Below are 25,483 nucleotides of genomic sequence, written 5' to 3'. Positions count from 1 at the left end.
ACATTCATGTTATTATTAATATTAATATTATTATTATGTAATAATAAAATAAAACTTATAATAATATTAATAACAATAATAATAATAATAATAATAAATAATACAAAACAAAATTATATATAAATAATTTTAAAAAAAAACACAAATTGAAGTTTTTGATCCCATATCGATAACTTATGAAGAGGAGCTCAAATGAGCTCCTCTATATAAGAGAAGCACTGCTTTTCTTTTGAAATTAAAAACACAATATAAGAAAACTTTAAATAGCCAAATACTCATTCATTTAATGAGTTTTAATTGTTTTTAGTTATAAGTTTTGTTTTTTAATAATATAGAAGCGTTTTGGAAAAAGAAAGTTCTTTACCTAAAATGTCATGGGATAAAATTGGAAATAATAACATTAGGCTATTCCTGAAAACTCAGGAATAGCCTAATACCAGGGCCGTTCCTAAGAAAATTGGGGTCCTGTGCGAAAATTTAACATGGGCCCCTTTTGTATAATTGTAAATATATAAAAGATTATTATATTGTATCAAAATATATAATAGTTTATAAAAAATTTATCATTCAAATTTTCACTTGAAAAGCTAAGTGACATTCTTCTTTTTCGGGCATATTTAGATGTAAAATCATTCACAAATTCATTGGGTCTTTCTTACAATATACTTGATCATAAGTAAGATTTCAACAACTTCAACTTTACAAAACTTCTTTATGCATAAACAACAGTAATGGGAATGTACTCAAAAAAAAAAAAAAAANGTAATTTGACTCTTTATATATAATAATTTTAGTATTTCACAATAGTCAAATATGCCCGCCTCAATTTCTATAAGTTATAGGATTATAACTCTATACGTAAATTAAGTCCTTAAGAATTAGGTATGTAAGCCTTTTAAAATTTTAGACTGTCTTAATTTCTTTATACATAAATCACACCAACATTAATATATAAAACATAAATATACAATTTTTTTTTTAATAAAGTGCCCCCAAAATTTGGGGGCACAGTACAGTCACCACACTATTACGGATTATTGATTATATATGTACAGAGTATGTACATATACTCTTAGCAATATTTGGGGCCCCCAAAATTTGGGGGCCCTGTGCGCCTGCCCTGGCCAAACATGGCCAGGGCCGGCCCTGCCTAATACCTAGGGGGCTAGGTATTTCTATCCTCTTGTAAGAGAAATTCTTGAAAAAAAAAAGATTTTACCAAACAAAAAAAATGTTATTCCATTTCAGACTTATTTCACGAACGAAAAATGAAGTATTAACTTTAAGTCAAGTGACCGCCATCAAAAAGCAAAACAAATCTTTGACGTAAATTTAACATCATCACTACCACGTAAAACAACAACACACCACATCTTTTGGTCCCCACCACCTTTCTCGCCTCACTTCTAGAAGCTCCTCCATCAATCAACACCACACCACACCACTCCGTCTGCTTTAATTTCCTGCTCAATTTCCATCTGAATTGTACCTCAATTATCCCATCAATCAAACGTTTTTCTTATGACACATGTTTTCGTTTTCAAAACTTGCAAAACTCCTCGACATATTTTGGAATTACAATTTTGCCACTTTTGATTAATCAGCTATTGTATTTATTTCAAAATTTGTCTCTCATTCTTAATTCACATTTGATGCTATCAAACTTTTTTCTTCTATATTTACTCATTTTTGATCAATTTTATAGTCACATTTGTCATATTTTTATCATTTCATTTACATGATATTCAAATTCAAATTTAAATTTGTCACATAATTGTAATGTGGAGGTTTAAGTTAAAGTTATGAGAACAATTAATCAAGATACTAAATTTAATCATACATTAAAATTGAAAAAATTCATAATTAAGAATCAAATATGTCGAGAGATTTTTTTTTTAAAAAAAAAAGGAACTATTTGGAATTATTTTACAAAAATTATTGAGTATAACATTAAAAACGGAGTCAAGGATCAACTTAACTTACTAATTCAAACTTTTTTTTATACTTAATTTCTTTTTATTTTTATTTAATTTTAACTCCTGACTCATTAAACCAGTCAGCAAAATATCATGAAGGTACAAACAACTTGATTGTATTATGCATCAATATAACAAGGACTGCTTGCCTTTCTATACTTAAATTAGTAATAAAAACAACCTGACTATCTTTGTTTTGGGAAATCTTTGGAAACTTGGCTGTTATGAGTTATAACAATCTATTATCTAGCCAGGGACCATTATCGGCAGACCCAGAATCCAACGGCTCTGTTTTCATGTCGGATTCGTGCGGTTGCGATTGCGTTTGTCTTTCGCCTTCCACATCCTCGCTTTGTCTAAAGCGCTTTACGCCAATCGAGACGCCGAATAGCCTTGGGGTCGTCCCGTCGTCCTCCGCCTTAACAGCTTCGTCTTCTGCGGCGGCGGTTTCGTGTTCCGCCGTGCCTTGACTCGCCGGGAGGAAATCCAAAGTCCGCCCTTCAGGCAATCCGGAGGTCGATTCCGGCGGATTCACGGCGTAGTTAGACATCATGTTGTAGATGTTGTGACACAAACCCCTCAACCGATTCAGTTCTCGATAGAGTTGCGCGTTCTCTTTTCGTAAACGCTCGTTTTCCTCCAGAATTTCAGGCGTCGCTGTGAGGACCGTCTGGCGGATAGCTATAGCGGTCGCCGTCGGCGACGAGTTGGATGACAGAACTTGCTCGTCGCCTGAATTCGCCGGAGATACCGTTATTACGGCCGACGGCACAGCCACGGTCACGACATTCGCCGCGACAGCCATCGATGTCGATGCCGCCGCCGAGGCAGGAGAGATTTTGCGGCGTTGAATATCACGAAGAAGTCCCTTCTCACCTCGCCGGAAACACTCGTTCATAAACTCCCAACGATCAGGCACCACTTTCCTGAATCCCTAAAAGCAAAATCTAAATCTAAATCAATATAAAACACCACGAAATTCCAACTCGCCGAGAAAAGCTACTATAATCTTACGTAAGTGTTGAGCTGGCGAACGAAACTGGAGAAGTTATTGTGCTTAAAATACTTGGGAAGCAAATCTCTGGCGAATTCCGCCGGCCGCCAAACAATGAACGTAGATCCATCTTCATTCCACGAAATCAAATCGTCCACGGATGAATCATCCACCAGCTGGTACGTCTTCGTTAAAAACGGCGTCGGAAGCGATCTCTGAGACTCTCCACCAGCTGTAGATTCGCCGGTTTGTTCCGCCGGCGACGGGCCCATAGCATTCAGTGTTACGCAGATCCAAACGTACCCTAAAAGATAAAAATCCCCCAAAACAGTCAGATTATAAATACATAATAACATTGCTCCGTAATTAATTAATTATATACCTGTAAAAGATCAGAACGGAGCCTCCGTGGCGAGAAAATTCTAGATTATGCCAAGGAAATCGTCAATTAATTCAACGCTTTTGACTCGTCCAGAAAAGGAAGGAAGAAGAATACATAGAAACTAGCACGAAACTTTTGGATAGAATTTAACTGAAGATCTAGTCAAACATCAACGCAAAACATTTATAGTAGTCATTAAATGCGTGTTTTTTTTTTTTTTGAAACCAAATGGGAAAGAAGAAGTATGAATTCAGTTCGCTGCGTTCATTAAATCTCCCCCGTAAAACTTCATGTGCCGAATTTCGAACCATGCACAGAAAAGGAAAACACGAATGCGTGGAGCTACTGTAGAGCTCTGACGTACATACGTACCTAAGGATTGTCGCCGGTAGCCGCCGAAGCTTAGGAGAGCGGGAAAGACGGGGGAGCTTAGCGGAAGATGGGAAGAAGACGATGGGTGTTCTAGAAGGTTCGGAGGTGTGATATTTATGGAGCCGGGGCAGTGGGGGATGATTGATAAAGAAGAATGGAGAATTTTCTTGTAAACCAATGAATTAAAATTATAGACGGGTCGGGTCAGCGGTGGTGGGGCCGAGTTTTTGGATTAAGGAAGGCGCGAGAAGATGCCTGTACAGTGTTTTCGCGCCTGATCCGGGCTCCAGGCTCCAGAAACTTCTGTTTTTCTATTGGAGTTATCAGTTACGCAATACATAGTAGTTTCTACTTTGTATTTTTTTCTTTTTGGATAATTATCCTAGACTTCAAGAATCTATAAGACAAACATCGTCCAACATATTCCTTATCTAAACTTCAATTTATTTTCTTCAAATAAGATTAATTTATAAAAAATAAGTCATTAAAGAATTATAATTGAAATCTTTTATATGGCACACTATATATAATCTAAAAACATAATAAGTCACAATCATGGTTACATCTTTGATTTATGTCCCTCCTTTCGTATGCTAATAAATATATACATTTTACTTTAAATGTTGTACACTTCAATGTTATTAGACAAAATTGTCCATACTACATTCTTGTTATAAAAAATTATCCTTACACCGTTACTTTTTAACTCCATCATTATTACCATACACCTATATCTATCATATCTTTTTCCTATTCTTTAATTATCATTTTATTTAAATCATTATATAATTAATTTAATGGTTGATTATGTTTTAATTAAATTTCTATGAATGGCAAATCATATGTGTGTATAAAATACATAAATTATTTGTGTATATCTAATTCGAATTATAAATTTTAATTATTTTTATTTATTAATGTTTTAATATTGGACATTAATTTTCGCGCATCGCGCATACAAAATACTAGTATATATATAGATAGGGATGAGTTCAGGTGCGGGATGCTCTCAGGTGAGTTCGTGCGGTTAAATATGAGCCGTTGATCAAATCTAGATCAACGGCTCAAATCATTGAAAATTAAATTTAAAAAAAAAACACGCGTATAACAACTAGTACTCAAACTTGTACTCAATCTTGAACTCAATCCTGTACACAATTCTATACTCAATCTTGTACTCTTTCTGGTGTTACTTTCTTTCACATTTTCTTTAACAACTGACGCACCTTAAGCATACAAATCATGTACCGTAAGAATGAAAATCATGCACCTAAAGCCTTAGGCTGACGCACCTTAAGTTTCAACAATTTACGCACCTTAAGCACACAAACCACGCACCTTAAGAAGAAAAAAACACGCACATCAAGCTTCAGGTTGACGCACCTTAAGTTTCAACAACTACTCACCTTAAGCAAAACAATCACGCATTTTAAAGCACAAAAACCATGCACCTTAAGTAAAAAAACCACGCACCTTAAGTTTCAAGAACTACTAACCTTAAGCACACAACCCACGCACCTTAAGTTTCAAGAACTACTCACCTTAAGCACACAACCCACGCATCTTAAGTTTCAAGAACTACTCACCTTAAGCACACAACTCACGCACCTTAAGCACAAAACCCACGCACCTTAAGTACAAAAACAATGCACTTTAAATACAAAAACCACGCACCTTAAATTTGATATAGATGCAAAAAATTACCAAATTGCCACCTCGTTTTTTTTTTAATAATAATTTTGGTAATCTTGAGGGTTGATTTAAGCAAGATTAATGGCTCAAATTTAACCGCACAGTAGACACTCAATCGCACGAGAACTGAATTATATATATATATATATATATATATATATATATATGGAATAATCTTAGGGCATATGACTACAACTTGCTCAGTTTGTGTACCATATGTCACAAGGCGCATTTCCCGATCATATCCGATCTCATTACGGTCCAACCCGACCCGAGCTGAGATGCAGTTTCACCATTTATAATATTAGCTACTGTACAATGATTCCTAGACTCGTCCTAATCCGGGAGCTCGAATCGGGTGTCACGAGCTTGTGATGCCTCTTAGACTAGAAGACAAACACAACTAAATGCACTCTTCCCAGTAACATTGGAAACGATTATGTCAGGAATATCTTCACACGTGGGCATATCAACATAAATATTTGCAATTAAATTCAGAATTGAATAATTGATATTTAAGGTAGATAATTACGAAAAGTAATAAACTATATTAAAAGTGTAATACAAAGTATTTAAAATTACAAATTTTTAAGAACATGGTAAACTACATTAGTAGTTGAATTACAATTTTCAGAGTCACCACAAATCAAAATTTTGAGATCATTGGGATTTCTAACTCTATATGCAACAACATACAATTGACAATGGGCAAAAATTTATTTCCTCAATAACAATCCAACATGAGATAGCGTTTGCCCTGAACTTTTATTGATAATCATTGCATATGAAAACATTATTGAAGTTGTCTTATTATTTAGAATTTAAATGAAAATCTTGGATTTGACATGGTTATACTCATTCGAATAACCAACACCCTAGTTTCTGCTTTGTTAGCAAACATTATATTGGCCTCTAAACCATGTTTTGACAATTTGGTAACAACCAATTAATCTAGTCAGCTAGTCTCATTGCATAAACCAAGTGAGTGATATATATATTTCTCAATTAACAACATTACATTTGAGCCAAACTTTAATGTTGATGAATGATTACGTACGCCCCAGACTCACAACGCATTTAGGAATTCAAGAGTGTGCACATTTGCAAGGATACCATTATTGAAATCATATGTCAAAGTTAAAATATGTTATACCTTCAACTATATTCAAGTCACTCATGCATTCATTTATGTAATTGACTACATTAAGTGTTGGTGCTAGAATAGTCATAACTTATGATCACAATTACAAATTATAAACATAGGAAATGTACTTTTTACAATTGTAAGTGCGACGTACGGTATGATATTTAAATAAATTAATTGTTGATAGAGTTTTAAAAATAAATTCAAAAATTCAAAATTTATTATCGACCACCTAGTGATCGAAACTTTAAATAAAATTCAAAAATGAAGTTTTCTGCCAAAGACCTTGTGGTCAAGTGGTATCCGGTGTCTCGTTTAACACTCCCACATGGATGATGGGAGTGGGTTCGAGCTTCAGTGGAGGCAATTGTTGACTTGTGTTTCAGTAGGTTGAACTGATAGTACATTGTAACAGAGTCAGCAATACTTAAAAAAATATTCATTTTCATATTTAAACATAACTAACTTCTTACCTTTTCTTTTTTCCTTAAAAGAATAATGTACAAATATCCATCCAACTATATGCAACAAAAAAAAAAAAAAAAAAAAAATTGCCAAGGACCTTGTGGTCCAGTGGCATCAAACCCTTCCCTTTATATGAGAGGTGGTGGGTTCAAGCCTCAGTGGAGTCAATACTACTCTTGTGCTTCAATAGGTTGAGAAAGTACTTATGAACTATATGCAAAAATGCAATAATGCAATTGGGATATCCAACTCAAAAATTGTAATTGGGTAAACGAAAATTGCAAAATTGGGCAATTAAACAAAAATTGACTTGTTATATGGGTATCTCTGGGGCGCTTCTTCCCCGACCGATGAGCAGGAAGCGCAGTCGGGGAAGTCAACTCCTTTCGCCTTATCATTATTATTGTTCCCTGCAAAAGGAAGAAAACGTTCCCTGCAAAAGGAAGAAAACAACAAGGCAACATCCTTGGAAGATTCCTCGGTATCATTATTGTTCCCTGCAAAAGGAAGAAAACAATATGAAAAACATAGACGGTGCACAAACGATCAAGGGAAAGTAAGGAGCAAACTTGTGTTAGCCGCGCCCTCGGGCAGCAACTTAGCCCTTTGCATGGCGCTCAGTCGAGACAAGCGACAAACGGAGAGGGGTTCCCCCTCAATCAAAACTCTAACCATCTGCTCAAGGTCAGCCAGGCAAGGCGGCTTCTTGTCAAGGCGATAGCACGACAAAGAAATACTTCTCCTTCTAGTAGTACCGTCAAAATGGGTCAAAGCCTGCAGGCTGGCCCGCACCCGCCTCGCGGTGGGGCGAGTCAAGGCTAAGAAAAAATAGGCCCGCGACAATGCGGGCTTAATGGGGCGGTCCAAGTTGACCTGCAAGCAGGCCGGTCCGCGGGTCAAGTAATATAAAAAATATACATAATATATAATTATATAAATAATTAAATACTCCTAAAAAAATATATATAATTACATAATCATATGCAATGTAGTTTTGTTTTTAATTAATACGTAATCTGCACCAGCACCAAATTAGAAAAAAAAAACATAATATAGTATAGTATTAAAATTTATCTATTAAATCATTTCATATGCAATATTGCTTAATGTCTTAATTATTTTAAATCATTCATTACTATGCAACTATATACTCCACGAGTCCACATGAGATTCCTAATAATTTTTTTTTCTTTGGGGTCAATAATACGCTCTCTAATATTTGTAGACTACTAGACTTTGCTTAAATTTTTGAACTTTGAAGGTAAAAAAAAAAAAAAAATAAAAATAAAAATAGCAGGCGGGGCCTGCCAACCCGCGCGGGGCGGGCTAGGGTTGCATGAACCCTGACCCGTGGGCCTAACGGGCTGGTCCGCAAAAGCTCGCTAGGAATTAGGCCCGTAGTCGGGTGCGCCTAATGGGGCGGGGCGGCCCGCTTTGACAGTACTACCTTTCGGCCCTTGTGCGAGGACTCCAGCTTGTCCAAAAACTTACGACCGTCCCGAGTACGAATTTGTACATACCCGGGCGCAATCGGATTGACTACAGTCAGTCGAAAAAGTTGGTGGAAGAGAGCCATGAGGCTTCCATCTCGTGACGGTGAAAAACAGTGAGGAAACCAACAATCAGGCGGTAAGAGTTGGGCACCAGCTGACCGGGCACCAACCCAGAGTAATTAGAAGGGTGGTTAGAAAGGAGAAGGGCAGCACTCGAAAGCCGCAGCGGACATATTGGTAATGAATACTAATAAAACCACCTTCTGGCAGTTTCGTGATCAGTCATCGGCTAGCTTCTTGAGTCTCAGCCGCTGGGCCAAGCAATCGGCGGGCGCGGTTGTAGTCGATAGCAGAAAGGGATGAACGGCGGACGACCGACCACTCAAAGTTCTCGAAGAAACTCGAATCTCTATCGATTACCAGTGCAACGGAAGTGGCTTGAGTGTAGCGGTCGCCGGCCTAGAAGAAGAGGAGGCTGCCAAAAATATGGTATCGCCTTGGCGGTGATTGGAAAAAGATGGAGAAGAAGTGGCGGAGGAAGACATTGTAAAGGGAACTAAAAGAAGCTTGAAGAAAAGAGAAGGAGAAAAGAAACTGACCTTTAGGAAAAGAAGGCGACGGGTGGACGGACTGCGAAAGGGATGACCGGAGAAGAAAGAAGATGGCCCGAGAAGCGGAAGTAAGGACGTCGAGGGAGGAAAGAAACTGAAAGGAAGAATGGGGGGAAGAGGAGAAGTATTTATATAGGTGCCCGGGCGTTCAGATGATGACACGTGGAAGAGATCGGACGGTTGGAGAGCTGGCCGTAACGGCTGGCAGACAAGACGGTTATTTTTCAAAAAGGTAACCGTCGAAAATCGAGGAGACGCAATGATTACTCCGCATTGATAGCGACCGTTGCAGAACCATTCAGGAAAAGTGAGTCTAGTCGGGAGGATCACGCCCGGTTAGGAAGGGTGAAACCATTGAAGGGCGATCCGATTGAGACACCGTATTATGTTCAGGTACACTACAAGATTGACAAGGTATTGACTGCCTGCTCGTGAGCAGTGAGTACTGAGAAGATCATTTGGAGGATTACTCTTGAGTCATTGCCTCTCAAGAGCTCGAGAAAGTGAGGGACTAGTGATGGATACCCATGACTAGGGTACTCGACTTGAAGGGACCCAGTATTTGGAGCCCGCTGACTGGCCAGTCCTTCCTGACTTGAGGCCCGGGTCGGATGACTTGAGTAGCCTAGTTTGCGTAGGCAGTTGAGAAGCGGTGCCCGACCGAGTGCTCCTTGAAAGGCGGTGATTAAGCCGATATCAACATTTATGGCGGATTCTTTGGGAATCTTTCCTATTCCAAATTTTGGCAATTATTGTGGCGGTTTAGCAGCTAGGGCAACTTTCCTAAGGCTATATTTGCTAAGATTTTTTCTTATTTCCTTACTTAGGCCATTATTCTTATATAAATACCACCCCCGGGGTCACAATGTTAAGGTTTCTGAATTCAATGAAAGTATAAATGTTCTCTTTATTGTGGTTGTATTTTTTCCTCAATAATTTCTCTAAAGGTCTATAGTAGTGTTGGTTAGCCAAAACAGTCGTAGCACAACCGTAAAATCAACAAGGGGCAATTTTTCTTTTTTGTGCTCGGTTTACGAACCGATAGTCCCAAGTGGAGGGACGCTAAGAGACCCAAAAATCTAATGAGATTTGGAAGATCATTATGATTGGGAAGTTCATTACGGTTGGGAATTGCTTTAATGAGCTTCGTAGGTCAAGGGAGTTGTCCTACAATCCTATCAGTAGGCCCCCCCCCCCTCCCATTCCCTATGTTGCGAGAATCGCCAGCACAAGGGAGTAGATACGATGGCCTCTTGAGTTTGTTTTCAATTTTGACTACGGTCGAGTTCACGGTGCCGATGCATCAGACCATACTTAGTATCGATGGCCGATTTGCTTAACTTGTAGGGCTTTGGGGATTTACGAGGCTTAAATTTACCAATCAAGAGATTTGACCTCTAACATGATAGAGGGATTGAATGCTACCAATCAAGCGATCGGATTTTTAGCGTGATCAAGTGATCTATTTTTACCAATCAAGAGATTGGATTTGGGTGGGAAGTCTGACCTGGCGGGTTTAATTGGGTACTTCGCAAGGCTCAGTGCTGAGAACTGATCCCGAGCTCATCGTGCCGATGGATGTTGGAGCCTGGGAGGTGTTTGATCGATCTATGCTCGAATCGACGGAGAGATCCGGCGACGAGTGGAGGTGATGCATGGAAAAAAACGGCAATGACAGAGCTCACCGAGCCTCACAATCACTGCAACTATGCTGATAACTCCATGCATGTGTCGAACCGAGGTCTCTTGGTTTATAAAACTTGTTCTGATGTCTTTTTTTTTATTGGATTTTCAACCAATACATCCTGTGTATGCAATGGACTACTGGTGATCTTCAAAGTGCTCTTGAGGTGAAGAAAATAGGTGATGAGTATTTATGAAAGATTCTAATGAAGTGGAGAACGATGATGCTTTGATGAGTCAGATGTTTACTGGTTAAAAGAAGCCCAAGGGGAAGAAGGCTATTAGTATAACTGACGCCAAGTTTACATTACTTGGCAGTGATGATAATGATGATGAGAGGTCGGGTTTTCGAAAGGTGGGGATGGAAAGGGTGGAGGAGGAGAGGGCTTTTAGGCTACTGCTATGCTGAAGGTTAAGAATAAGGAGAAGATTGGTAGGGAAAGACAGCTTATCAGCATATGCTATCCATTGAAAACCCTCCACCTGCAGATCCACCATAGAGAACGGCATGCATGGAATATCTTGAAGTGGCGATGAAGAAAGTTGCGAAGCATGATGAAGATGAGATCTGATGATGATGATTAGGTAATGTAGATGGTGGTGGTGACCGGCAATCATATACTCAAGCTATTCATCCAGTGATAATTAAAAACACCCAAATTTAAAATCCTAAGAGGGGAGCTTGTACTGAACTTAGCCGCCTTGATGTCATGCAGATACTTGGACTGAACATGACTTTTCATTGCCGGGTCCCTATAGACGACGCCATTTGATAATACAAATTCCTTCATGCATTGGGTGTGCATAGAGTATGTATAGAGACTGTATGTAAAAATGTCCAAAGAAGATGGCTAAAATCGGCTTTCGAGCCTCTCTTATTCAATGTATGTTCTAGAAAATAGTTTGTAGAGAGAGAGAGAGAGAGAGAAAATCTCGCCAAGAGAGAGGAAAAAAGTCCCATTGCCTTGTGTGGAAATGACCATTATATAGGCCTAAAAGTTGACCCGCTAAGTGCTAACTTTGACCTTGACTCGAATCGTTTGACATCGACCGGACTACAAAACGAGAGTGTGGACGTACAAGGAGGTGAAACCGGAAAATAATCCCTATCAGTATGTATTGGATCATACGAGAACAAGTCCGTAGGAGAAAACTAAGAACTAATCACAGCCCTACATCTAAAAGAATTGAACGCACAAGATGAGATTTAAAAAAAAAAACACGATAACAATTTCGTAATTATCACTAACTTTACTATGCAAATGTGAACACTAAAATATGTAATTTTTAGACTTTTCCATGTTTGCATATTTAGTATTAACGTTTTGCACATTTAGTGTTAACATTTTGCAGTTTTAGTATTAAAAGTTTGCACTTGCAAAAATGCGAAAGTACATTGCAATTAAGGTTTCAATTTTAGAGTTTGACTGAGTTTTTGATTTTATTTGGTCAAGTTGTTCATTTTTTACTGCTTAAGGTCTAACATTTACGGTTTAGATTTAAAATTTAGCTTTTTCGTTGATTTTATAGAATTTTCTAGATTTACATATTTAGTTGTTAAATATTCCATATTTAAGTGTTAAAAATTGTACAGTGAAGTTGATGATAATTACGAAACTGCCACCGTATTTTTTTTTTTTAAATCTAATTAGATCCGTCAAATTTTTACAGATATAAGGCTGAGATTGATTCTTATTTCTCTCCTATGGAAGTGTTCTCATAGGATCCATAGCGTGTATATATATATATATATATATATATAGTAGAGTTCAGGTGTGACTGCGCCTTTCCGTGCGGTTTACACCGCTAGTGTTAACAAAATACACCACTCAATGTTAGGAAATGCTCAACACAAATAAACACAAATATGCACCATTAGGTACGCATCACCAAAAAACACACCACTAGGTATGCAAATATATACCACACAGTGTTCGAAAATGCACAATTAGGGGCAGAGGAGTTATGTGTGTTTTTTTGTGCATTTTCATTGTTGTGAACACTAGTGGTGTATTTTGTTAACACTAGTGGTGTATACCGCACTGCAGTTATATCGAAAAGGAATTGCATTTGTGTTGAAAGGGAACTACAGTGTATATAAACTGATACTGTATAACAGTTTCACATTTTTTGGTGTATATTATCCAATGAAACTGTAGTTATATCGAAATGATATTGTAGTTGTGTTGAAAGTAAACTGCAGTGTATTATAAAAGAAATTGTAGTTGTGTTGAAAGGAAACTGAATAACAAGTTTACATATTTGAGTGTATAATATCGAATGAAACTGCATTTATATCGAAAAGGAAGTGCAGTTGTGTTGAAAGGGAACTGCAGTTGCGTGGGACGGAGGCCATTTCAGCTGTTAGTTTTCATTAATCAAAACGACATCGTTTTGATGTGCGGTCCACATTAAAATTTGCGACAAAAATAACCATGGTACATTAATACTAGGATTAAAGAAGATATTTTAAAAAAATGAATTAAAAGTGAACTTATACACCAATAAAGACTGGTCCAATTGTATGCTCTGAACGACGTAAGTTTAAAGTTTGAAGTGATAAGGCATTCTGTTCTCATCCGCAAGAACGCCGCCGGGCGCTGATGCTTAGTGAAGGTGAAGCACTAACCCTTCTCTCTCTTCCCTCCTTATCGTAGTGTTTATTTGATTGATTGATTGATTTCTCTTCTTACTATATATCCGAGTTTGCGTATCAACTGTTATTTGGCCGCAAACGAATAAAAAGCTCCATGTCAGTTCTCATCATTGTCTTCTAGATGTTTGATAAAATGCCTGTGTGGTAGTGCTTAGAGTTCTTGTAATTGAAACTCTGGAATTCGACTAGGAGATAGCATTTCAACACGTGAAGCTCAAATCATTCTCAATTTCAAGGCTCAATATTTGGTTCCACAGTGTTGTTGTTTTGATGAGTAAACCTAGCTGCCATTGCGAGTTATTTTGTTTATGGGCACTGAGTGAAAGGTTATTAGATATGATTTCCTTTGGTTTTTGGCATATAATTTTGGCTAATGGCGTGCTGTTTCTTCATCTGAGTGAAAGGTTTTATTAGATATGATTTCCTTTGGTTTTTGGCATATAATTTGAAGTAATTTGTGACTTTTGGCTAATGGCGTGCTGTTTCTTCATCTGAGTTGAATATGTCTATGTTCACTTCAAACTCTATCTAATATTGTGGTTTGAAATGCAGCTTGAAAACGACCAGCTACTGCATAGCTAGTGGGCTTTAGACCTTTTTGGCTTGTTCCGTTACACTTAGTTGGCAATAAGGAATGAAATAGCTACTCTCAGTCAAACTGGAAATAGCAAAATCATGCCTGCTCTATCTGCAACAAGGGCATTTCTACATTTTGGGGATTCCTTATCACTGAGAAATCTTTCTGGGCTTACTAGAATACCTCCACTTAATGGCAGAGTAAGGTTTTTAAGTGACTTTGGTCCTCTTACACTAGCTAGCCTTGGATTGAAGAATGATGTTGAAACGATAAGCAGGAATGCTAAAAATAAGCTTCAGGAGGGTGTTTCCACAATTGAAGTCCCCAAGAACAATACCAAGAAAAAGGTGAACCAGAAAAGAAACAATGGAGTGAAAGAGACGAAGTCCATAGACATAGGGGCAGCACCTTTTGCTGCAAAATCCTTTTCTGAGCTTGGCCTGCCATCTTTACTGATTGAAAGACTTGAGAAGGAAGGATTTACAGTTCCAACAGACGTTCAGGCTGCTGCAATTCCAACTATTCTTAGAAATCATGATGTTGTTATTCAGTCCTACACTGGTTCAGGAAAAACATTGGCATATCTTCTTCCAATACTCTCCCATGTTTTCCCTTTGAATGGTGTAAATTCAAGCAGTGATCAAGCTCAGAACAGAACAGATATAGAAGCTGTTATTGTGGCTCCTTCAAGGGAACTTGGTATGCAGATTGTCAGGGAAACTGAAAAGCTATTAGGACCTGACAGAAGACTGGTTCAGCAGCTTGTTGGAGGTGCAAACCGATCAAGACAGGAAGAAGCACTCAAGAAAAATAAGCCAGCCATCGTAGTTGGTACTCCTGGTCGGATTGCAGAAATCAGTGCAGCTGGAAAGCTTCACACTCATGGCTGTCGTTACTTGGTTTTAGATGAAGTTGATGAGCTTCTTGCATTCAATTTTCGGGAGGACATGCAGCGGATACTAGATCATGTGGGAAGGAGATCTGGTGCCGGACTGCGTGCTTCAAGCAGTTCTGTGAAGCGGGCAGAGCGACAGACTATACTGGTCTCTGCAACAGTGCCATTTTCAGTGATTAGGGCTGCTAGAAGTTGGGGTTGTGACCCACTACTTGTCCAAGCCAACATGGTCACCCCGCTTCAATCTCTGCCTCCTGGATCTGTAGATTTCTCTGGAACACCTACCAGTGCTAGTTTGAACTCCAACTTCCAGGCTCAGCCTGCTGTTCAGAGCTTACCACCTAATCTAAATCACTATTATTGTGTCACAAGAATACAGCACAAAGTTGAAGTGCTAAGAAGATGTATACATGCTCTGGACGCCAAGTCTGTAATAGCATTTATGAACCATACTAAACAACTGAAAGACGCTGTTTATAAACTAGAAGCTCGTGGTATGAAAGCTGCAGAACTACATGGTGACCTTAGCAAATTAGCGAGATCAACCATTTTAAAGGACTTCAGAAATGGAGAGGTCAGGGTGCTGCTGACAAGTGAACTTTCCGCTAGAGGTTTGGATGTGCCAGAGTGTGATCTTGTAGTGAATCTGGAATTACCTACTGACTCAATTCATTACGCACATAGAGCTGGACGTACAGGCCGGCTTGGACGAAAGGGTAATGTGGTCACCATATGTGAGGAAGCAGAAGTTTTTGTTGTAAGAAAGTTACAGAAGCAGCTCAGTATCCCCATTCAAAGTTGTGAGTTTGCTGAAGGAAAACTAGTTATTACTAAAGACGAATAAAGTAGGTAGATTATAGAGGTAAACGTAGTTTTTCTATATGTTGAATTTGTAAGACATTGTATGAAAGCAATCGAACAACTTCATTTTGCTAGAATCTTAACTTCAGCAGTTGAATATTTTGTTGGCTAGTCTATGGATATTCTTATTGATGGGTGAGATCTCTGTTCTGGTATCCTTCTGAATATAAACTCGTCCATACGAAAATTTGTGGAATTATACAATTTCCAATTTTTATCTCTATTACAACTCTTGGGAAGAACTTACAGTTTGCTGATGATATAGATGCATCTTGAAGTAAGATTTTGCTTTGTCGTAGTAAAGGATTACCATATGATCCTTTTACAGAGCTTGTATCCTGATAACAGAGCAGAAATTGCAATGACAACAAAAGTGGGAAATGACATGCCAACAGCAATTCTTGATGCCTTCCAGAGTGGTGCATTGGTTCTCATATGCTGAATTGCTATTGCAGCAACAGAGGAGGAGGATATAACAAGGTAAGCTGCCAACTGCATTACATATTACTTTATGATGAAGTCTGTACTTCAAATAATTTTTGTAGCAAATAAAAGATACTGTAGAACATTGTACAATAAAAGTATAATGTACTTATTTACCATAGATTTTCTTATAAATGTGTCATGTTTTTATGGAAGCAGGAACAATCTTGTAGTCTTGCAAGTAATTACCTGGTCGAAAATGAAACTTGTGTAGTCTGAGGTCTTGTCTGAGATTAAAATGCCTCTGTAACCAATGTCACAAACACCTTTGAATAGTTGAAACGCGGAGTAGAAGAAAGTCAATACGTATACAACAAAGCTGTATCTGCAGTGAAGAAGCAGGAAAATAACAGTCACATTTTTCATGAAAATTGCATTATGAAGTTGTGTTTATGCTCATGCTTACAGCAATTCTGTATGATAATAAAATATCTCTGTGCCTTTCCCCCTTCTAGAAGATGGAGCAGCCAGAGAGATGGCGGCGACGAAGGATAACAGCACTGCCAGTGACCTAAGGAGAAGATTGAAAAGATGTTCAGGTGGTCTTGTGGCCAATCTTGTGGAAGCTACTGAGAACGAATAGGGTGAGGGTGTTGGTGTTTGAAATAATGGCTGTGCCGGAGAATTCGGGATTGACAACGGTGACCGAAATAATGGCTGTGCCGGAGAATTTGGGATTGACAACGGTGACACTGCCGGGGAATTCGCTGCCACCAAGCCATGAGGAACGGCTGGTAAGTTCCTTTCTTGTTTCATTTCCCTTTCTTCCTCAAATCCCAGGCCAAGATCAATATGTTTTCAAATACTCTTGTAAAATAGGCCTGGAAGCTCTCTCTAGGTATCCAGTCAAAGTTGAAGAACAAGAACCTTTTGGTTAATGGTTTTGTCTTGCTGACAGTTTGTGAAAATGCAAGGAGAAATCTTCTTTTAACAGAACATATAATCATATCATGGCCTGTAAACTAATATTATATTATTAGATGATGATATAATTGGCTAACTGCTAGTGGTGATATTTAATGGTGGCAGGTGGGAGAAAGGGATGTGTTTCATGTCAGCTCTTAATCTTCAACTGATGCAGATTTAATTAAGATTATAATGGAGACAATTATCAGCGTAAGTACTGTTGGCTTTGATAAAACCAAGCTTATTATTCGTCTTGAAGCATTGTCACACACACACATGTACTGCCACGTGTCAATAAAGATTCATATATTTATAGAAAGAAATTATCCCAAAAATTCTTGAATTTGCAGTTCAGATAAAAGTTAATAAGATGAGAATTACTAAGAACTCTAATATGTGATTCAGTGGGCTTTTTGGGCTCAATGGTTGTAGTTAAAATGAGCTTTGTCCAACTAGGCAAAAATTGTCATATCTTGTAACTATTTGGTCGGAATACATAATGGTTAGACTGTTAGAGATGTCAGATGCCTCAAGACTCGACGAGGAATTTGAATCTCTCCTTTGATAGGGAGTAATACTCATGGGTGAATATGGCAAATTATGCCGTGGACCTAGGTCCACCTTGCACCTGGGTCCAATACGACGCCGTTTCACTATTTAAAAAAAAAAATTTACTAAACATATAGCCTTGAAATGTGTGAATGTAGATGTTTCAAATTGTGAATATCGAGTATAGAATTTGTGAATGTAGAGTTATGAATGTGTAAATCTGTTGTAGAGTTAACAGAGTTCTAGTAGCCCTGAAATGTGTGAATGTGGAGGTTTCAAATTGTGAATATGGAGTATAGAATTTGTGAATGTGTGAATCTGTAGTAGAGTTAACAGAGTTCTAGCAACTTGTAGCTCTGTAATGTGTGAATGTGGAGTTCCCAAGTTGTGAACATGGAGTATAGGACCTGTGAATATATAGTTTTGGATGTGTGAATGCATAACAGTGGTATTATAGTTACTAAACATATAGCCCTGTAATGTGTGAATGTGGAGTTTTCAAATTGTGAATATGGAGTATAGAATTTGTGAATGTGTGAATCTGTAGTAGAGTTAACAGAGTTCTAGCAACTTGTAGCCCTGTAATGTGTGAATGTGGAGCTTTCAAATTGTGAATATGGAGTATAGAATTTGTGAATGTGTGAATCTGTAGTAGAGTTAACAGAGTTCTAGCAACTTGTAGCCCTGTAATGTGTGAATGTGGAGTTTTCAAATTGTGAATATGGAGTATAGGGTCTGTGAATGTAGAGTTTGTGTTCTGTTGCGATGAGGAGCCGTTAACGCCGTTAATTTTTTTATTTAAAAAAAATAAAAATTATGAAACAGCGTCATATTGGACCCAAGTATATATATGTATATGTATATATATATACATACATATATATATAGGGTTGACTTCATATGAGACAAGCTATTTAGATATATATATAGGGTTGACTTCATATGAGACAAGCTATTTAGGTGAGAAATGCGAACAACGTGAATATGAGACAAGCTATTTAGGTGAGAAATGCGAACAACGTGAGTGCACATAGTCTTATTTAGGTGAGAAATGCGAACAACGTGAGTGCACATAGTCTACTTCACGAATGCACACACCCTAAACTGTGTGCACATAGTCTACTTCACGAATGCACACACCCTAAACTGTGTGCACTCATGTAGGCTAAGTGCACACACTTCGGGCTGTGTGCATCCGCGTAGTAAACTCTGTGCACTCACGTACTAGTTCGCATTTCTCACCTAAATAGCTTGTCTCATTTGATTATAATTCCATATATATATATATATATATATATATATATAGATGTATGTATGTATAGAGTCCCCATCAGATGCGGCCAGTCTCCCCCGTGCGGTTGTGTGGCCTTATTTGCACCATTAGATCCCATGATCTAAGGCTTCATATTAATCCAAACAATACAGGCGCCGATCTTTAGCTATGCGAACGGGAAGGATAATGTTGACAATTCACTACAATTTCAAAACCAGATCAGACGACGACGGAGACTTGAAGTCGACGAGCAATGAGCAACAACCACCAGACGAGCGTAGAAGGGACTCCATCACCAGCAACGAGCGCTCCGTTCTAAACAAAACGCATAGGTCGACTCCAACAGAGAAACGAGAATGGAGTAATTCGCAATACTCTGTGCATTATCAACATTAATCTGGTTCATATTTGGAATAATATTGGTGTAATTCGCAATAGTAAGTGTATTTGGTGTGTGGTGTGTTTTAATCTGAGAACTGGTGCATTTTATAACGTATAATGGTGTGTTTTAATTTTGTTGGTGCATTTGAATTGAGTGGTGTATTTCGGTATGGTGGGGAATGGTGTGTTTTAATTTGTCCAGTGGTGCATTTTATAACGTATAATGGTGTGTTTTAATACATATGGTGGTGAATTTTACGAGAGTAGTTGCATTTGGTGTGTGGTGGTTAAGTGGTGTGTTTTAATCTGATAACTGGTGCATTTTATAACGTATAATGGTGTGTTTTAATTTTGTTGGTGCATTTGAATTGAGTGGTGTATTTCGGTATGGTGGGGAATGGTGTGTTTTAATTTGTCCAGTGGTGCATTTTATAACGTATAATGGTGTGTTTTAATTTTGTTGGTGCATTTGAATTGAGTGGTGTATTTCGGTATGGTGGGGAATGGTGTGTTTTAATTTCTCCAGTGGTGCATTTTATAACGTAGAATGGTGTGTTTTAATAATACGTTTGTTGGTGTATTCTGTACTCTAAAATTACCTTCCCACTTACAATTACCATAAAGTCCCCACTTAAGTTACGCGAATTAAACTTCCTAAATCCTAATATATACCTCCACCGTCAGATCACCTCCATCCAGCAGCATATCTTGGGCCACACGAACACACGTAATGCACAGGCCGCATTTGATTAATTTTCTGTATATATATATATATATATATATATATATATATATATATATATATATATATATATATATATATAGAGAGAGAGAGATTTTTGAAATGGTTTGGCTAAAACCTAGCCTACGTCTACTTTTCTTATTAATCACTATAGTACAAAAATGACCACTTGAGCCTTGAACACAAAGTCGACCTCAAGCGTCTAGGTTTTCCACAAGTAAACTCTTGATACTCCGCCTCTTTCTACTTAACCAAGTAGAGGAAAGATTGTTTGAACAAGGGTTAGTCCACAATCTCCAACTGTAGACTTGGCGTAGGACTTCTCGTTGAATGTCGTAGTCACTTGAGCTTGATCCTATCTTGCAATATTTGCGTTAGCTCTCTCTTCACTAGCCTCTAGATGGTTCTTGTAAGCTATTTACACTTAGCCTATCTTGATCTCAATATTGCCAGCACCTCATTCAGATTTGAATGGAGGTACTTATAGACAAGTTTGAAAATTTGTCCGTTGGAGGGAAACAAACTTCAAACGTCTCTTAACCATCATGCAACGATCAATGGGTAAAATGATAGGTTGCATTTGTCAAATTTTCAGTCGTTGATGTGCACTTTGGCGTTTTCTTTTAGCTTTCTGAATTGCACAAAATGTCTTGGCATTTTTGAGAAATCTTTCTTGAGATATGTACCTAGGACACCTTTTATCTTGGTAACATTCTCCTTGCAACTTCACATTTTGAGGTTGTTCACTGTTGGCTTAGAAAATGTCCGAATTACGAGAGATTAGCTTTTACTCTTCGGAAGTTAACCTTTCATACCATACCTCAGCAACCTTTCGGATTTGACTTTTCTTAGTCAATCCTTAATTATCGGAAATTAACTTCTCGCTTAAGTTAACTTTCCGTGTCCCCTTAATATTCCGCTAAGGTTGACCCTTCCACTATTCTATCAAATAACCTTGCCTTAAACTCTTAAACTCTTCATCTTCAACTTCTCGTAGCTTGACTCTTCGACTCTTTGTCTTCTACTCCTACTACTCTCCTAGTAGCTTGACTTCTCTAATGTCACTGTATTAGCACATTAATTCTTCTAGGTTTATTTCTCAAACTAATTTTACTTCTAGCTCTAGGATGAATTACTTCCTGGTGGGTAAGATATATTATTAAATTTGACCTTTCGAAGATTGAAAAATGTCCTAAAGCTACTCTTCGAATTGGTTTACTTTCCTGTTAATTGACTTCCCAATTGGTAAATTTAATTCTTTAAGTAACCCTTCGAACTCCTATGAATAAACGAAAATTGAGGACTAAAAATTCCTTACACTTTTGGTATATCAAAATCTAAATTACATTTTGCCTAACAATTAATTTATTAGGCAAAAAATTTGTGTGAGACCGTCTCACGGATATTTATTCGTGAGACGGGTCGGATCAGGATGAAATGTAATACTTATACTAGCAAATGCAATACTAAATCATGAGTAAAGTATTACATTTTATCATGATCCGACTCGTCTCACGGATAAAGATCCGTGAGACGGTCTCACATAAGTGTTCTTTTAACTCCCATTTTAACTATTTTTGTTGGGCAATGGCTTAGAGAGTTAAGTCTAGCATTCTGCCGTTGAAATATAGCATTGAGTGCTAGCAAGTTATATATTCACTACTATCTATATCTTTTAACGCGCGCAATGATAAGTGCTTGATCTTAACCATGGTTGAAAATATCGCTAGGCGCTCCTCGGGTGCTCGGGGGCGCCTAGCGCTTAGGAGGCAATTAATTGGTGCCCGTATATTTTTTATTTTTATTTTTTTTTTAAATTTTAAAATTTTTAAAGACTAGGATAATTATAAACTATTTAATACTTTAATAGTTAATACTAAAATATTAAATATTAAATATTAACCTAAAAAACATCGAGAGTGTGAACAATTTAGGGTTATTTCGCTCAAAACAATGTCATTTTGAGTGAAATAACCCATTTAAAAATGAAGGAATAATAGCTAATCGGCCTTCTAGGCAACCTAGTCGATGGCTAGGCGGGTTAGTCAGTGCATAGGAGGCCTAGTCGGCGCCTAGGCGGTTAGCGCTTAGGCAACGTAGTCGGTCGCCTAGACCACCGAATATGGTGATACGCTAGGCTATCAGGCGATTAATTGATGCATAGGCGAAATTTTTGCAACACTAATCCTAACCATTGATATCAAAACACGTCACAGATTCGTATTCCATTAAAGCCACGATGTGCAGTTGATCTCCACTTATCTAGGGTTGGCTATACTTTTCGGAATGGATTTTAAATTCGACTAAGGGGGTGTGTTTGGCAAGCATGAAAATGACTTCTGGAAAATATTTTTTGGAAACTGAGTCATTTTTTGGAAAGCACTTTCATTTTCAGTGTTTGGTTACATTTTAGAAAACTGTCCTTGTGTTCGGTTAATTTTCTGAAAAATGAGTAGAATTGTATAATTATATATTTTAATTATTTTATTTAAAATATTAAAATATTTATAATAATATTAAAAATAATATTATTAAGAAAACCCCCCTCTGGTTTCCGGCGGAAACTAGAGCACTGTGCTATGGTTTCCGGCGAAAACCATACCTATGGTTTTCGTTGGAAACCTTGGGTTGTGGGTGATGGACATGGGTGTTGCGAACTTGCGGCTTTTTCCTTACTAGCGAAAAATGACTTCTAAAAATTTTTTGCGGAAGTTATTTTCCGCCAAAATGATGTGATTTTTCCTAGTCAACGGAAATAATTTTTTGTTGACTGAGTTTTTCAAGCGTTGCCAAACACAACAAATCTGAAAAATAATTTCCAAAAATTATTTTCCAGGTTTTTAAACACACCCTAAAAAACCGCAAATTATATTGTGGACCATGATTATGGCTGATAGTGCAGTTGTGTTGAAAGGAAACTGCAGTTGCGCGGAACAGAGACCTTACATTCGTTCAACACAACTGCAGTACGTATCCTTTCAATTAAGTTTCAACACAGCTGCAGTATCCGTTCAACACAACTGCAGTATCAGTTCAACACAACTGCAGTTTCAGACGGATGACACGGCCTCTGTTACGCGCAATTGCAGTTCCCTTTCAATACAACTGCAGTATCCGTTCAACACAACCAGTTCCCTTTCAATACAACTGCAGTATCCGTTCAACACAACTAGTTCCCTTTCAATACAACTGCAGTATCCGTTCAACACAACTACAGTATCACCGTGGTCCACAATGCATTGTGAACCATGATTCACGGTATAACGACTACTAAAACACCATCCGTTCTTGCTAAAATTTGAACATAAATTTCCTATTATTTAGTCAAGGTCATGGCCTTTTCAGTTCCCTTTCAATACAACTGCAGTATCCGTTCAACACAACCAGTTCCCTTTCAATACAACTGCAGTATCCGTTCAACACAACTAGTTCCCTTTCAATACAACTGCAGTATCCGTTCAACACAACTACAGTATCACCGTGGTCCACAATGCATTGTGAACCATGATTCACGGTATAACGACTGCTAAAACACCATCCGTTCTTGCTAAAATTTGAACATAAATTTCCTATTATTTAGTCTTTAGTCAAGGTCATGGCCTTTTCTGTTTTTGAATACTACTAACTTTATTAGAATGCGTATCTGTTCATAACTACTTTCTCAACCTATTAAAGCACCAGAGTAAATATTGCCTCCACTGAAGCTCGAACCCACCACCTCCCGTATAAAGGGAAGGATTTGATGTCACTGGACTACAAGGTCCTTGGCAAAATTTGGTTTAGATGCGTAAGAATATGTCATTCCCTTGCCGACTCTTATAATTGTCAATGCCCATCAATTACCGTTGGAAACAAAACATCTTAGTCGACAGTCTTAATCAAACATTAAAATTGATTAGGAGACTTTTCCAACCAAACGAATACAACCATATTAAATTCTTTCCTCCCAAAAGATGGAATTCCCAATCTCAGAGGCCTCCACCCGCCCGATCCAAATTAAATTCTTGTACTTACTCATATATGGTCCAATATTTCTTCGAACCATTTTCCAAATTACTAACAATTATCCATATGTCCTGCACTATAAATTCTTTGCACAAAGGTTAAATTTCTCGCACCAAGAGTCCTCACATTTCGGCTGACATGATTGTGGCAAATTATACCGTGCACCGTGGTGCACATAGCAATGCGCACCACGTACGTAAACAACGTCGTTTTGAACATTGCAAACTAATCGTCCGTTTTTTTGTAAATCACGTTTCTTGGTTCGGCCGGTGTCTGTATTTATGTTAATATTCTGTGTATTCCAGGCAATCATTCTGTGTATTCTAGGCAATAGTTCTGTGTACTCTAGGTAACCGTTATGTGTATCATGTTAGTAACACATGTTGTGATGTGTTTGTGCATTCGAATGTTTAAGAGGATGGATTCTGTGGATTTTGTGTCAATATTCTGTGTATTCATGTTATTAACACAGGTTGTGATGTGTTTGTGCATTCGAATGTTAGGAGGATGAATTCTGTATATTTTGTGTCAATATTCTGTGTATTCTAGATAATGATTATGTGTATTATAGATAATGAATTCCCTGGAGTCATTCGCGTCCGCGTCCACTAACATCTGTGTATTTTGTGTCAATATTCTGTGTATTCTGGGCAAACATTCTGTGTATTCTAGGCAAACGTTCTGTGTATTCTAGATAATGATTATGTGTATTATAGATAATGAATTTCCTGGAGTCATTCGCGTCCGCGTCCACTAACATCGAAACGACGTCGTTTACGTTATTATTATTATTATTATTATTATACAAAAACATTTTAGTCTTTAAATCGTTAATTCCCTTTCAATTCCTAGGAATTCTATTTCTGTCTACCAAACATTCAAACAATGTAATTTGAATTCCTACTTTATTTCACATTATTCTTTTTTTTTTTTTTCGAGAATTACCATTTTTTTCTCTCCTAATTTCTTCATTCCAACCAAGCGCACCGTAAATGATGCGAAATATGAAATAATGCTATTGAAAGAGTTATTTTAATATGCATAGTGATGGATTTGATTTGTTAGCAATGAGACAACTAAGTGAACTCGCTATTACTAGCTACAAGCTAAGGATTAAGTAGTAATATACACGTAATGTATGAAGAACAACATAGATCAATGAACGAGTTGGACAGTGAGTTTTATTCGATAAGATAATGGGACAAATCTCTTATTTATAGGTTTTTATCCCTATCGGCCTATCCCTTGAAAAATTAGGACAAGGTAAGGATAGCTTTTTCAAGGCAACAATCCATACTTCTATTTTTCAAACAAACAAAAAAAAAAAAAAAAAAAAAAAAAAA

General features: G+C 37.6%; 3 protein-coding genes and 1 long non-coding RNA gene across 8 annotated transcripts; 2 read left to right on the top strand and 2 right to left on the bottom strand.

Annotated features, from left to right (window-relative positions):
* Positions 1 to 2,070: 2,070 nt before the first annotated feature.
* On the bottom strand, positions 2,071 to 3,873 carry LOC116001711 (heat stress transcription factor B-2b). 4 transcript variants are annotated; one of them, XM_031241617.1, is made up of 4 exons: positions 3,725 to 3,873; positions 3,353 to 3,392; positions 2,991 to 3,274; positions 2,071 to 2,910 (listed from the first exon to the last, which is right to left on the bottom strand). In XM_031241617.1, the coding sequence occupies exons 3-4, from the start codon at positions 3,240 to 3,242 to the stop codon at positions 2,206 to 2,208; spliced, it is 957 nt and encodes a 318-aa protein (XP_031097477.1). In that variant the 5' UTR covers positions 3,243 to 3,274; positions 3,353 to 3,392; positions 3,725 to 3,873; the 3' UTR covers positions 2,071 to 2,205. The 4 variants fall into 4 exon arrangements, with proteins under 4 accessions (XP_031097477.1, XP_031097476.1, XP_031097478.1 ...); XM_031241616.1 differs by having other exon boundaries at positions 3,353 to 3,873; XM_031241618.1 differs by lacking the exon at positions 3,353 to 3,392.
* A 9,466-nt stretch (positions 3,874 to 13,339) lies between these two features.
* Positions 13,340 to 15,900, top strand: LOC116002350 (DEAD-box ATP-dependent RNA helicase 47, mitochondrial). Of its 2 annotated transcripts, none has more exons than XM_031242464.1 (2): positions 13,340 to 13,428; positions 14,021 to 15,900. In XM_031242464.1, the coding sequence occupies exon 2, from the start codon at positions 14,144 to 14,146 to the stop codon at positions 15,782 to 15,784; it is 1,641 nt and encodes a 546-aa protein (XP_031098324.1). In that variant the 5' UTR covers positions 13,340 to 13,428; positions 14,021 to 14,143; the 3' UTR covers positions 15,785 to 15,900. The 2 variants fall into 2 exon arrangements, with proteins under 2 accessions (XP_031098324.1, XP_031098326.1); XM_031242466.1 differs by lacking the exon at positions 13,340 to 13,428 and adding an exon at positions 13,771 to 13,794.
* Positions 15,825 to 17,176, bottom strand: LOC116002351 (CASP-like protein 4A4). The gene is made up of 3 exons (XM_031242467.1): positions 16,691 to 17,176; positions 16,474 to 16,609; positions 15,825 to 16,293 (listed from the first exon to the last, which is right to left on the bottom strand). The coding sequence occupies exons 1-3, from the start codon at positions 17,038 to 17,040 to the stop codon at positions 16,108 to 16,110; spliced, it is 672 nt and encodes a 223-aa protein (XP_031098327.1). The 5' UTR covers positions 17,041 to 17,176; the 3' UTR covers positions 15,825 to 16,107.
* Positions 16,909 to 19,366, top strand: LOC116002352. The gene is made up of 3 exons (XR_004094430.1): positions 16,909 to 17,018; positions 17,314 to 17,400; positions 19,165 to 19,366. It is a non-coding gene; the product is annotated as an uncharacterized LOC116002352 (long non-coding RNA).
* Positions 19,367 to 25,483: the final 6,117 nt, after the last annotated feature.

Source organism: Ipomoea triloba, chromosome 13 (genome assembly GCF_003576645.1).
Source record: "Ipomoea triloba cultivar NCNSP0323 chromosome 13, ASM357664v1".
Taxonomy (NCBI): Eukaryota; Viridiplantae; Streptophyta; class Magnoliopsida; order Solanales; family Convolvulaceae; genus Ipomoea; species Ipomoea triloba.
This window is presented reverse-complemented; position numbering and strand designations above follow the sequence as displayed.

Bases quoted from the DNA above. Each gene is read 5' to 3' on its own strand.
- LOC116002351 (XM_031242467.1), bottom strand. From the start codon at position 17,040: ATGAAACAAGAAAGGAACTTACCAGCCGTTCCTCATGGCTTGGTGGCA. The intron at 16,610-16,690 runs GTAAGCATGAGC...TCTTCACTGCAG, and splicing joins TATTATCATACAGAATTGCT to ATACAGCTTTGTTGTATACG. The intron at 16,294-16,473 runs GTAATTACTTGC...TATGTAATGCAG, and splicing joins CAAGTTTCATTTTCGACCAG to TTGGCAGCTTACCTTGTTAT.
- LOC116002350 (XM_031242464.1), top strand. From the start codon at position 14,144: ATGCCTGCTCTATCTGCAACAAGGGCATTTCTACATTTTGGGGATTCC.
- LOC116001711 (XM_031241616.1), bottom strand. From the start codon at position 3,242: ATGGGCCCGTCGCCGGCGGAACAAACCGGCGAATCTACAGCTGGTGGA. The intron at 2,911-2,990 runs GTAAGATTATAG...TTTTGCTTTTAG, and splicing joins TTCGCCAGCTCAACACTTAC to GGATTCAGGAAAGTGGTGCC.